The sequence below is a fragment of the Mizuhopecten yessoensis genome, unplaced genomic scaffold (genome assembly GCF_002113885.1).
Source record: "Mizuhopecten yessoensis strain PY_sf001 unplaced genomic scaffold, ASM211388v2 scaffold7469, whole genome shotgun sequence".
NCBI classification, from domain to species: Eukaryota; Metazoa; Mollusca; class Bivalvia; order Pectinida; family Pectinidae; genus Mizuhopecten; species Mizuhopecten yessoensis.
Genome location: NW_018407063.1, coordinates 7,233 through 20,002, shown reverse-complemented (window position 1 = coordinate 20,002; position 12,770 = coordinate 7,233). Strand labels below are relative to the sequence as shown.

General features: G+C 36.9%; 1 protein-coding gene across 2 annotated transcripts; it reads right to left on the bottom strand.

Moving 5' to 3' along the window:
* Window positions 1-1,543: 1,543 nt before the first annotated feature.
* On the bottom strand, window positions 1,544-12,065 carry LOC110453580 (guanine nucleotide-binding protein G(s) subunit alpha-like). Of its 2 annotated transcripts, none has more exons than XM_021502559.1 (5): window positions 11,660-12,065; window positions 11,467-11,539; window positions 11,215-11,269; window positions 8,245-8,364; window positions 1,544-1,815 (listed from the first exon to the last, which is right to left on the bottom strand). In XM_021502559.1, the coding sequence occupies exons 1-5, from the start codon at window positions 11,793-11,795 to the stop codon at window positions 1,717-1,719; spliced, it is 483 nt and encodes a 160-aa protein (XP_021358234.1). In that variant the 5' UTR covers window positions 11,796-12,065; the 3' UTR covers window positions 1,544-1,716. The 2 variants fall into 2 exon arrangements, with proteins under 2 accessions (XP_021358234.1, XP_021358235.1); XM_021502560.1 differs by lacking the exon at window positions 1,544-1,815 and adding an exon at window positions 6,950-7,212.
* Between the last annotated feature and the right edge of the window lie 705 nt (window positions 12,066-12,770).

The following is a 12,770-nucleotide window of genomic DNA, read 5'->3' as shown; positions in this document are numbered from 1 at the left end:
ATTGTTTCATGATCCCAGAGCCTGATTCACTGGTCTTAAGAGAGATTTTAATAAATCCGGTTGAAATATGATTAAGGGGGGTAGTATGAATATCGACCAATTATCATCGAAATCGAGTCATTTAAATCAAGTTACCTGGTAATGGGTGAAAACTTAACAAACCGTGCACAGTATGCCAATTAATTATGCAAATCATTTTCTCAACTTCAATCCACCCGTTTGTGCCTTCAACCAATGAAATGGGCTGTTATTTGTAGTGAGACCTACGACTATAGATAAAATAGTGATGAATTGCATTGTTTGAGAGAACAAGGCAACAGCATCGATTGCATTATCTTCCATTTCCGTGTAGACAAGAAAGCTGCACAATCACACATATGCAAGTAAGGAATGCAATTACATTCCACCACTTAAGCGATGTTTGGTAAGGTGTCTTTCACTGTTGATGTTTTTGTCATCATCCTTAGATAAATCAATTAGATACATGGTTGGCTTTATTGTCAGTACCAACTACTGCAATATGAAAATGGAAACGATGTATCGCCATACAATTTCAAAATACTGTTTTTAAAGTATTAAATGTGAGGAAGTTAAGGAAATGGACAGACAAACTTCTTTGTTCCTTCATGTTCATAGATAGTGTTAAGCTCAAACAAATGGGACGATTTTAGGCATAGAAAGGATAGAATGCTGTTCATTGATAGGCCAGACTGGTAATTTTATCCCATTTAGAATAGGATGATGATGTCAATGCTAAGGAAGGTGTGGAGGAATGGACAAGCAACTTCTACAGACAAACTCAGTTACTCAACTAAGTCAACTTCTGTGTCGACTAGAACTGTAAGCCAAAGGCCAACTAATACCCCCACTCCTATATCAACCAGAACTGTAAGCTAAAGGCTGACTTATGCAAAGCAATATAGTCTCCTACCAGTATCGAGTTAATCACTATTTTATTAAAAACAAAAAATTAAATAACAAAACTGATTTATTTCGCACAAAGGGGGATAACTCCATCAAAAAGGGTTGAAATCCCAAATTAAAATGCCGGTGCACAACTACATAAGATACCGATCATTCATGCAAAGTTTCAATGAAATCCACCTGTTAGTTAAGGAGGAGTTTTCCGGACAAGTTACTGTGGAAGATAGACAGACAGAAATCCAGACAGGGGGATTCCAGTATACCATACCCCCCCCCCCCCCCCCCCCCCCAACTTCGTTGCGAGGGTTTTAATTATCAATTAGAGATTTACTTTTAACAATGTTTCTGTGTACATTTCAATTAATTTCATTGCTTTCAGTTATTGTTCAATGAACATAATTATGCATCAATGTTGACTTTTTCATTGTGAACATATACATTGTAAGTCATCTCCAATCATCATATATAGTCCTGCAATACCCACCCCTACAGACACCTCTACTATTTACACCTTACTGTATGGTCAGACAGACATCATTTGGAAGTTCCTATTTATAGGATTGTTTCAGTTACCATGGAAACCAATAAACTTTTATATTTACTGTTTTATTTTACTTATAATTTTGGGGAAAAGTTTGTTAATGTGATCAAAATACAAAATGAAGAAAAAAGTGCATCTCTGGGAAGAGACTACAGAATTACGACGTGACAGGATGAACATTTTTCTACAGAGAAACAGTGCATCTCTGGAAAGAGACTACAAAATAACAACGCGACAGGAAGAAATACTTACTACTGAGCACAGTCGATGAGCTGGTACTCGTTGGACCTTTCGTAACATGCCTGCACTCCCTTGTCCTTCCAGAGGATCTCTGTGTGCTCATAGAATTCCTGCAAAAATGATATAAGGATCGACTCTGAGCTAGTTCAAGAATGTCATTTTCATTTTTTGTTACAATTGTTTATTGTTTCTCCAACTTAAGATCCCCAATTAGCGAGTAACTGATTTTTCCCACTCTAGATTCCCATACCATAATATGTCCACTGTCCGGTCAAAATTGGACAGATGTTTAAAGGGCCTTAATGTCACAAAAAAAGTATGAATAGGATATTGTAGAGATAGATGTGTAAAAAACAAGTTTTGTGAATATTTGTGGAGATGCTTGGTTTAATTTGTTGGATGTGAAAATCTTCAATTGATAATATAAACAAGAGGCCCAAGAGGGCCTGTATCGCTCACCTGAATATTTAAGCAGTCATAGCAAAATTGTTGGGCTCTATCCCAGGAAGCTACCAGCCAAATAGGAAGATTATTTTATATTACTTTTAGTTATTCAGAAAAAGTCGTTTGAAGTGTAAGACACATTTGACCCTCGTGACCTTGAAAGTAGGTCAAGATCATTTTCATTCTCAAACATCGTTGGGCCCAATCCCAGGAAGCCATCAGCCAAATATGAAGATTCTATACCTTTTAGATCTTCATCAGATGTCGTTTGAAGTTTTTGACATATTTGACCCCTGTGTCCTTGAAAGTTAAGGTCAAGGTCATTTTCGTTTTCAAACTTTGTCAGGCTCCCACCAACAAAGCTTTCAGCTAAATATCATGACTCTAGGCCTGTCCGTTCTTCAGAAGAAGTTGTTTAAAGGAAAAGTTGATGGACGAGTGACGCTGCACCATAACATAAAAAGCTGAACTTAGTCAAGATTATGTACAGAGTAAACATTATTGTTAAGTTTTCGCCAGCTATTTTGGGAAAATATCATCAATATTTGGCAACAAAAGGGAAATATCATCAGTGTTTGCACATGTACAGATATGGGAAAATTACAAAAGTTTGGAAAATATAACCTGCGATGTGATTAGTAAGACGCTTTCCTCTAGCCGTTTCTTATAGTAAAACAATAAGCAAACATCAATTTTCAATGTTTATGTTCATTCAACTACAAATTTTCGTTTTTTTGATACTCCTTCACAGTCGGTAATACTTTGAACATTGCACATATAATATCTTGAAACCTGTATAAACATGTTTTTTAATCCAATTGAAAAATAACAAGAGGCCTTAGCGGTCACCTGAGTTATATTATAGGTACTGGTAGCTTTATTTCCCTAGATAAACTATAGTAAACTTTACACCCTCCCCAAGGGAGAACGAATAGCTCGGGGGTCCTGAAATTTACAATTTAAGTTAAGCCCCTGATGATCTTTCTTTCCATTAAGAGAAAATGACTGTAGTACGAGTCTGGAGAAGAAGATTTTTTAAATATTGGTTAATTTTCCCTTTGGGGCCCCGCCCTGGCCCTAGGGGTTGGGGTAGGAATCCCAATTTTGCAATTTTGTAGCCTCATCTACCAAGGATGATTCTGAACAAGTATGAAAAAAATCCATCCCCTAGTTGTTGAGAAGAAGTTAAATATGTAAAAAGTTTACACATGACGCACAATTTCCCCATTTTTTGAGAATATTTCCCCAAAGACAGAATTATTTCTCCATTTTAGATGATGTTAGCATAAGTAGAAATAGTGTAGAAATAATGTATTCTTCTGTGTTGAAAACGAGTAGACCAGGTAGTCATTTACAGAATATATCTTTGCCTGCATATAATGAACCTAGTGTGTGTTTAGTTAGAATTTTAGCTGTTATCTTTTAGTTACAAAAGATATTCGTTCGGGGACAAAACTTTTTATTAGTACCATGAAGCCATACAAGGCAGTTAGCTGAGACACTATCAGTCGATGGATAAAAAACATTATGAGATTAGCTGGGGTGGACACCCAAAAGTTTACAGCACACTCAACCAGGGCTGCTGCTTCGAGTGCAGCACTTCATGCGGGAGTACCGCTGGACGCTATTTTAAAAACAGCAGGATGGTCGAATGCCAACACTTTTCACAAGTTTTATAGGAAACACTTGGTAGACAATTTGAAAGGTCATGGCATCTCATTCAGTGATGGACTGTTAAAAAATGTGTGATACAGAGGAACTGTATGGGTACAAATTACTGTTAATAGTGTTATATATTTTGATACAAGTATTACAAGAAAATTGATAATGTTATAATGTTGTTGAGTTTTACATGTTCTTCAAGTTTTATATAAAAGAAATTGTTGCGATGGTTAACAACAAAACCAAACAAATGTGTTTGTTCAAATTTATTTAATTTTGTATTCAAGATTATTTATGTTTGCTATCAATCGATGAACACATTATCTCTAAATACTCATGTAATCCCTCAGTACGTTGATTGGATAGAATTTACCAATTAAACGAGTATTACATAGTAATATGAAGTTTGATTATAATTCTATCCAATCAACTTAGTACTGAGGGATTAGATGCCCACCCATTTACCCTCCCATTGATGTGATTGTCTAATCAGAAATTCATGGGTGACATACTTATGATTTTTTGGTATCAAAAATAACACACTTTTTCTGATTAGAACATAATGTATTCATCGATACTTTGAAGACTGACCACGTGACCACCTACGTCATCTCATCTAATCCCTCAGTACTAAGTTGATTGGATAGAATTATAATCAAACTGCATATTACTATGTAATACTCGTTTAATTGGTAAATTATGCATCACTTCAGTGATAGCGATGGTAAGGTTCATTGATACATGTACATCCATTAATACAGCCTTGAATAATATACTAAATGATTTGCTGGTTATATGTTAAGGTAATGGACAAACTATCTAAAACAAACAATTATTTAATGTTTTCCGCATTTTACTAGGAATGTGAATGTTGTTGGCAAAACTCTCCGGTTCGCGGTCAGAAACTATATACATGTGCAAGATAACGGAGATGGACTGTAATGCGAGTTTCAATTCAGAACTAGAATTTTGTTTTTGCGAACAAAAACATAGGTCTCCCCTTATTAGCCGATAGAAAAACTCTGGTATAAAAAATTAACAACAGTCCATATCGCTTTATATAGTGGGACACGAGACCCGAATTAAGAATTTGACACTCCTACTTACCCAAGATACATTAAAACTTTAGCAAGTTTGGTCAACGTAGGTGAAACTAGAACACTGACAGGTCAATAAGGGCCCCGTCTTGTGGCAATATATCCCCCATAATCATCAAGAAGCAATCTGCCCATATAGCTGAACTTGACGTTTGACATTTGGACTTCAAAAAAAATCGCAAGGAAGCAATATATACATTTTACCTTCCACTTCCATATTTGCTGGGCTAACAGAACAGAAATGTTAATACCGGTGCAATACTCATTTGTTAGCTTTGATTTGTTTTATTTCACCTTAAATACTTCCCCAATCAAGAGCCAGGGTCAAAGTAAGAGATCCACTTTGTCTTTGACCTTCGGACCTAAATGACTTTGACCTTTAACCCAGTGACCCTGATCTTTGGTCAGTTGACTCATTCTTCATTTCCGACCAACTTCTCTTCATAAAATCATAACAAGATGTTCATCAGTGAAATACAAAACTAGACCTTGACCTTGAACCTTTGGAACCTGTAACCTTGACCTTTGGTAAGTTGACTCTGTGCTAAGTTCTGAACGACTTTGCTTCATAAAAACATACAAACAAGAGGCCCAATGGGCCTACATCGCTCACCTGGTATAAATCTCACACTTGTAACCTTAAAAGTGATCTAAAATAAAGCTACAGGCAAAATATCTGTATTTATGATTTAAATTCATTCAAAAGACCCTGTTATTTTTTTTTTAAATTATTTCACCCCTGTGATTGAAAGTCGAACAAAGTCATTATGTTGAACAAATTTTATAGCCTTTCATCTCAGGATGCAACTTGCAAAGTATCAACATCCTGGGACCCATGGTTATTCAGAAGAGGTCGTTTAAAGATTTTAAACAAATTTGACCCCTGTGACCTTGAATATAAGTCAAAGTCATTCACTTTAACAAACATAGTAGTCCTTGATTCCAGCATGCTACTGACTAAATATCAACATCCTGAGCCTTTTGGTCATTCAGAAAAAGTTGTTTGAATATTTTGAACATATTTGCTCCTTGTGACCTTGAATATGATTGCCTGACTAAATATCATCACCCTGGGCATTTTGGTTATTCAGAAGAAGTTGTTTAATGTTTTTGACATATTTGACCACTGTGACCTTGAATATAGGTGGAGGTCATTCATTTGAACAAACTTTGTAGCCCTTCATTACAGTTTGCTTCTGGCCAAATATCATCACCCTAGGCCTTCCGGTTATTAAGAAGAAGTGGTTTAAAGTAAAATATTGACGCCAGACCCTGCGCCACGGCATAAGCTCACTTGGCACAGTTCCTGCACAAATAACCAAAAGACACAAATAAAATTTCATGTTTGTTAACCTTTAGGCTGCTACGCACGGCATATGGTCTGTAGGTTTTTATTCGTAGCCAGGGGCCTGTTCGTTTATGCGGAACAACGGATTTGACCGTTTATAAATGTAACAATTTCGGGTATAAACCCTGGTGTACCTGCAAATGTGTATGCAGGCCTTGCATGGCTTTGTCAAGGCTCACCTGAAAGCAGCATCAGATTACTAGGTCCGACCTTATTTAATAAACGAACAACAGTGGTCCGACCGGTTTGACCGTTTAAACGAAAACGGCCCTGGAAGTGTGAACTCAGGTTGTTGCTATACCAAACCCGAACGTGTATAGTAGAAGGCTTCGATTGGTTGTTTTGTCATTACTTTCGATATTCCTGGCAGTGAACCCTAGTAATGACCAAAGGTGTGCGAGAGAAATTCAAATCGAATAAAAATGGCAGACTTGTAGATTGAAGCGATGAATATGATGGTAAACATTTATTCTCCAGTGTCACCTACGATGATAATAAAGGTTTTGAAGGGTTTGACATGGTTGATGTGGAAATACTTCGGTGTAACATAATATGTTACTTTCCAATGAACGGCTTTGTGCCCTACGCAAACAGGAAAATATCGGAGGACCGAGGCGCACATGTCGTCTGCAGGTGTGGCGGATTTGGACATTGACATTGATACATTTTGAGTAGATTTATTTCTTCAAATTTTTAATCGATGATTTAATCATAAACTAGACTCTGAATACAGCTCGGAACTCAACATATCAGAATCTCCTCAACGTGTCACAGCGACGCTATTGTTTTTTCAGTGTGGGGTTTGATGTGTCTAAAACCACAAGTGTCTAATCAGTGATCACAAGTTGTTGTTACAATTGAACCGTACATGTGGTCTAATTAACCAATTGTCATTTTATAATTGTGTTGTAGACACAAGTAAATGTTTTTTCTCCAAACGACTTCACATTTTTCACCTGCAAAAAGATAGGAGTCCAACAATTGGTTATGATTCAAAATGTCCTTTTTTAAGGGGGGGGGGGGGGGCTTAATGGCAGGCACCCACCCTGTTACATTTACCAAAGTGGGGAGGGGGCTTATTTGGGGGAGGGGGTTTATTTGCGAGAGGGGGCTTATTGCCGGTAAAATACAGTACTTATAGTATTGTCTTATAATTTTGCTGAGCACCAAAGTCTTAAATGTCCAACAATTTAACTCTAGCCTTGATGCACTGTCACAATATATCATCATCTTGTCAGGATTTATATATACCTTAACCACAGCTGTCCAATTTGGGCTAAATATCTGTTAGGTTTGAGGACAACATCACTGGGTGGCATTATCTTATTTGTCTGCTCAATTCCAGCAGAAACTGTCGGTTCCAGTATAAACCAAATGAGGAAAGTTTAGTAGCTTCTGATGCCAGAGAATCGCCGACCAACTTACATTTCTACATCTTAGTTGGGTTTTTCTCCATAGTTATGAAATGCAGTTTTTCAATTATAGACTCCATTCCATGTTAGTTTTATTGTTGGTTTTCTGTTTTCTAATCGCTAGGCCTAGTGTGCATGTTAATCGCACTTCGAACTCAACGTAAAACACAAGATCAATGTGACTGATCATGTGATTGGAGGATAACCTCCTGAATTATTTTAAATATTTATTACTAAAGCATCATACAAATAGTGTGTTCTGTTTTGATTGCCAAACTGATTTTGTTGCGCAATCTGAAAAAGTGTCGCTTCTTTGCAATCGTTTTTAGGAGCCCTGATGCATACACACATTTTATTAATAAGAGGCTTGCCAACTTCTACTGAAGGAAATTCTTATCTAGAATTTGTCGAATAATGGAACAAGATATCATTATTCTGGACTGTCAACTTGCTTAACCTACCAAAAAAATACATGATTCAATCAATGGTTAAACAAGTTCATAATCAATCATCGCATCAGTGTTATGATAATCGATCATAATGGAGCCACTCTTAAACCTTCCTTGCAATACATACCGGTGGATATTCAAAGTCAGGCTGACTGGCACGCTCCTGCATGTAATCAACCCTGCTCTGGTTTTCTGGTTTTTCCAATAGAACTGGGGGATTCAAAGAGCTCATAGCTCCTGTGACGGTCTGAAACAAAAGATGAAACATGTAATACTCGATTTTTTCAAATATGATAACCAACACTGAGGTTATGAACTATTTGGCAATACAACAGTAGAAGATGTTTGGACTCTTGGACATGTATACCAAAAATATGCTCAGGGTTCCTTATCTACCCTTGTATTGCAAATATATTTCTGATGTAAAACCTAGTTCAACTGACTTTTAAGCACTTATTATCACAAAAGTATTGAAAAAAATACATATAAAAAATCATAACTTGCCATATTTTTCTACATTTTTTTTCCATAATCAAGAAAATAGTTTAGTTTTATGTTAAATGTAATGACATATATATTCCCATTTAAGTGTTTTTGAAAATGCAATTTTCCTAATTTTGTTAAAAAGACTGATCCCGAAAACACAAATGCCCCTGTGGGGAACAGTGAATGACTTGTCATCTCAGGGATTGTTCTTAATGTATCTACTGGCCAAATATCTGGACTCCGAGCCATAAACCTTTTTTAATGTCATTTCTATTGTACTCACAGCAACATTATCTCAAAATTATGACAGGCATGAGCACAATAATACACATAAGTGCGCCAAAACTTCTGTGACTCAAATAAATTAATGTGGCACCCAAACCAATCACTACTAATTTTGATTTTTTTTTAAATGTCATCCAAGACTGCACATATAATTTGTACCTTATTGCAAAAACTGTTTATAATGTGATCTGCTTTGTTCAATACTGAACTTGCATTGGCTGCAGTAATTTTCAATCAAACATTCAGATGAATATTCTTTGCATCATGTATAACAGCTGAAAAAAGTTTGTCATCATTATTATTTTTGCACATAAATCCAAGGTTAATGTGTCACACAGATCAGCTGTTCAAACAAAGTGCACCACTGACACTGTAACAGTCAACCAAAAACAGATGAAAACTGGTTGTCTTTTCCTGTTGCCAATCTATTTTTAACTCAGCATAACCAATTCATAAAATGTCTGTTAAACAGATTCAGCAGGATATATCAAACCCATCAATGCTCAGATGTGAAAAACTTCAGCCTAACGCTTGGGGCTAGAGGATTTGTCAGGGCTAAAAAAAAATAATATAATTAACTGTTACAACAATGTTTGTGTTACCTAATTTTTTGAACAACCTGTTCCTTTATAAATTGGGGGGAAATAGCATTATTTGTCTTGAAATCAGGAATTGTGAATATATTCCTCATTTTTTTGTCATTTTAGGAAAATAGGGCACTTTTTACCTAGGGTAAACAGCCTGTATGTACTTGACAGTAAAACTGAGCATAAAAATCACTGTAACAATTCCTCTGCATTCCTCCCTCCTTTTTCTAAGTGTTCGCCTCAAAGACAACTATTTACAACCCAGGTTTGGTTATCCCCTTGCCCAGCATACAACCCATGCTTGAAACAAGGGTTGGTCACAGGCACCACTGTAACAGGAGAGAGGAAAAATGCATGGCCAGACCAGGGTTTAAAGCTTGGACCTTACAAACTCTGGACTAAAAGCTCTACCAATTGAGCTACCTGGTCGCCGACGATCAACCCAGTCCAGTTCCGCTTCATAAGTATGCAAATTCAAGTTGGGCATCTAGTTGTTTATTTTCGTTTTTAGATCTTCCTGCATCCTATTACAAAAAATGAAATTTTACAACCCTGGTCAGGTGTGCTTCCACAAGCCTTATTCAAGAGATGGGTATAATGTACTATTGTAACAGGAAGGAGAGGAAAAACGCACGGCCAGACCAGGGTTTGAACCCGGGACCCTCCCAACTCTAGACGTACGCTTTACCAATTGAGCTACCTGGTCGCTGACGATCGACCATGTCCAGTTCCGCTACATTCCTCTCCTTTTTCTAAGTGTTCGCCCCCACCAAGACACAAAATTCTATTGACAAGCCAGGTTTGTGTATCCCCTTGCCAAGCATACACGAAATGCTTTAAACAAGGGTTGGTCACAGGCACCACTGTAACAGGAGAGGAAAAATGCATGGCCAGACAGGGTTTGAACCTGTGACCCTCCGAACTCTAGACAGACGCTCCAGTTCCGCTACACTATTATCAAAAACATGCAATGATATTGATACAGATTCATATAATATGTTAAGACCTCACTAGATCCTATCTTACAACTGATTACAGATCAGTTCTTGTAGTGTTCTCATTAAAAGCCAGTTGCCTGCTATTCATCAACTTTGAACTGGCTATTTTTTCAGAATATATTCAGATCAACATTATGGGGTATGGCATGTTAACATTCAGTCAGTTATTCTTTTCAAGTCAACCACCTATTCCAAAACTTTGTGATAACACTGATCTTGGTAAACATGACAAGTAACTTATATATATACATATATGCATATTCAAAAATGGTTATCTGTTGACAGAAAATTAAATTATAGCATGGCATGACATTGATCAGCCAATGAATTCAGAAAACAATGACAATGTAGACAGATGTATTGATATTTATTCACTCGCATCAGAACCTACGTAGAATCATATGGAAATATTTTCTTCCGACAATGAAATTATGTTGATTGTCAATCATCCAGGCAGCTGAGATGTCAAAAACTATTTCATTTTCAGTGTAGTTCTACTAGACATACTGTGATCTAACCTTATAGACAGGTCAAGATTTATGCCAGTTCATTTGCTTTCAACAGATTATAAAATTATGAAACAATTAGGAGCCTCTATATTGAATAGTTGTAAAATGAAACGCTTGTCGTACCGGGAAGTGCCAGTGCAAGTTTCAATCAGACACTGTAATGGTCGCCATTTTCCAAGATGGAGACCAGTCTAATCAATGAACATGGAATTATGTTTTCGGGGAAACTTACCAGTATTGCATCCCTTATGTTCTTTTTTATGTCTTCGATCTTCTGTTTCCGTTCTCTGAAATTAATGAAGAACACGAATTTTAGCATAAAATTAATGATTGCCGATTCTTTTCTTACCTATCACCCCCATACCAATATGTTTCGATAATGCCATGCATACATAAACATTTAGCTATGAATGTCGATAACGAGTTGTGTACATATACAGAACGACATGTAAACAAAATATAACGTATACAATATGGTACTCACTCTTGTCCAAAGCCATTCACGTGAAGAATTCTCATTTGTTTGACAATTGTCGATTTCCCTGATTCTCCGGCACCTGCAGAAGAAACAGAAAAAAATCTGATTACGGGTCGTACCACAATGGTTGTGGGTAAGATCAGGTCGCAGTACCATCAGAAGAAAGCGGTATTCCGGCTCAAGAATAAGAGATACCTACCTAATAACAGGAGTCTATGCGTGGCTCTGTATAGTTGTTTATCCTTCTGCAGTTGTTTTTCTATCCTCTTATTAGCTTCTTTCTTGATTTTTTCGTCTTCGTCACTTGGGCCGCCCGGTCCACCACAGCACCCCATCGTGAAAAGTAGGGACGAAATTTTGCCTGTTTTGGGTGAACACTAGGCGTCGAATACCCTGCCGATTAGGCTATGCGAATAATCTTCGGTCACAACTGCGCCCTAGGCCACTATAAGGTGGGTGCAGTGTGCCTAGACAACACTCGGATCCCTTAAATTCCCCAAATCGACACAATCACACATTGAAATTGTCGTATTTTTCTCTTTAGCCGACATATCATCTCTGAAAACCATACGTCAATTTGACAGTGCTGGGTGGGGTTTAAGGGCATTATGGGAACCAACCACAAATTAGATTCGCAGAACACGGTGACATCACCAACCAAACCGCTTACGTAGTCGACACAGTATGTCGATTGCCTAACCTTCATTACAAGTGATATATATTATATTTTGAAAGATTGTGCTCCTATTTTCTAACTGCGTTTTATTCACAACGTTTAGATTATGAAGCTTTTCCCGAATCACTCAACTGCTGACATTATAAATCATAAAGGCTGGGGATCGGCTATAGCTATATATAACCCAGGGTAATCAGTAGTAGGCCTACTGCATGCAAGGCCTAACGTTATCAGTATGTCACCATTTCGGGGGAGGAGGCGTTATATTTTTGTTTTATTTTATGTATTGTTTTCTGATTTTTTTTTCTTGAGTGAACCTTTAAAAATTGGATGAGAAAATGATATATGATTAATGCACGATATTAAATAAAATTCCTATTTAGACAATTAAGGATTTTCCCTCGTCCATCATGTGCCCTATGCAATCCTATTAAATGATATATATGTTGCTCCTTATTTCTTTTCAGATATGTAAATTCCTAGTTACGGTCTTTTACTGTTAAGTGTATTTCATCCATCTCTGTAAGATTGCGATGAAAAGCTACAAGCACTTGCAATTGCTTTAAAGGAGAATTATACTTCAAAACAAATGGCTTAATGACGTCACAATTAGGAAGATTTCATGTGCAATTTG

Excerpts from the sequence above, each read along its gene's own strand:
- LOC110453580 (XM_021502559.1), bottom strand. The coding sequence starts at position 11,795 with ATGGGGTGCTGTGGTGGACCGGGCGGCCCAAGTGACGAAGACGAAAAA. Across the intron at positions 11,270-11,466 it reads GTGAATGGCTTTGGACAAGA|AGAACGGAAACAGAAGATCG; the intron begins GTGAGTACCATA and ends CATTAATTTCAG. Across the intron at positions 1,816-8,244 it reads CTGACTTTGAATATCCACCG|GAATTCTATGAGCACACAGA; the intron begins GTATGTATTGCA and ends TCATTTTTGCAG.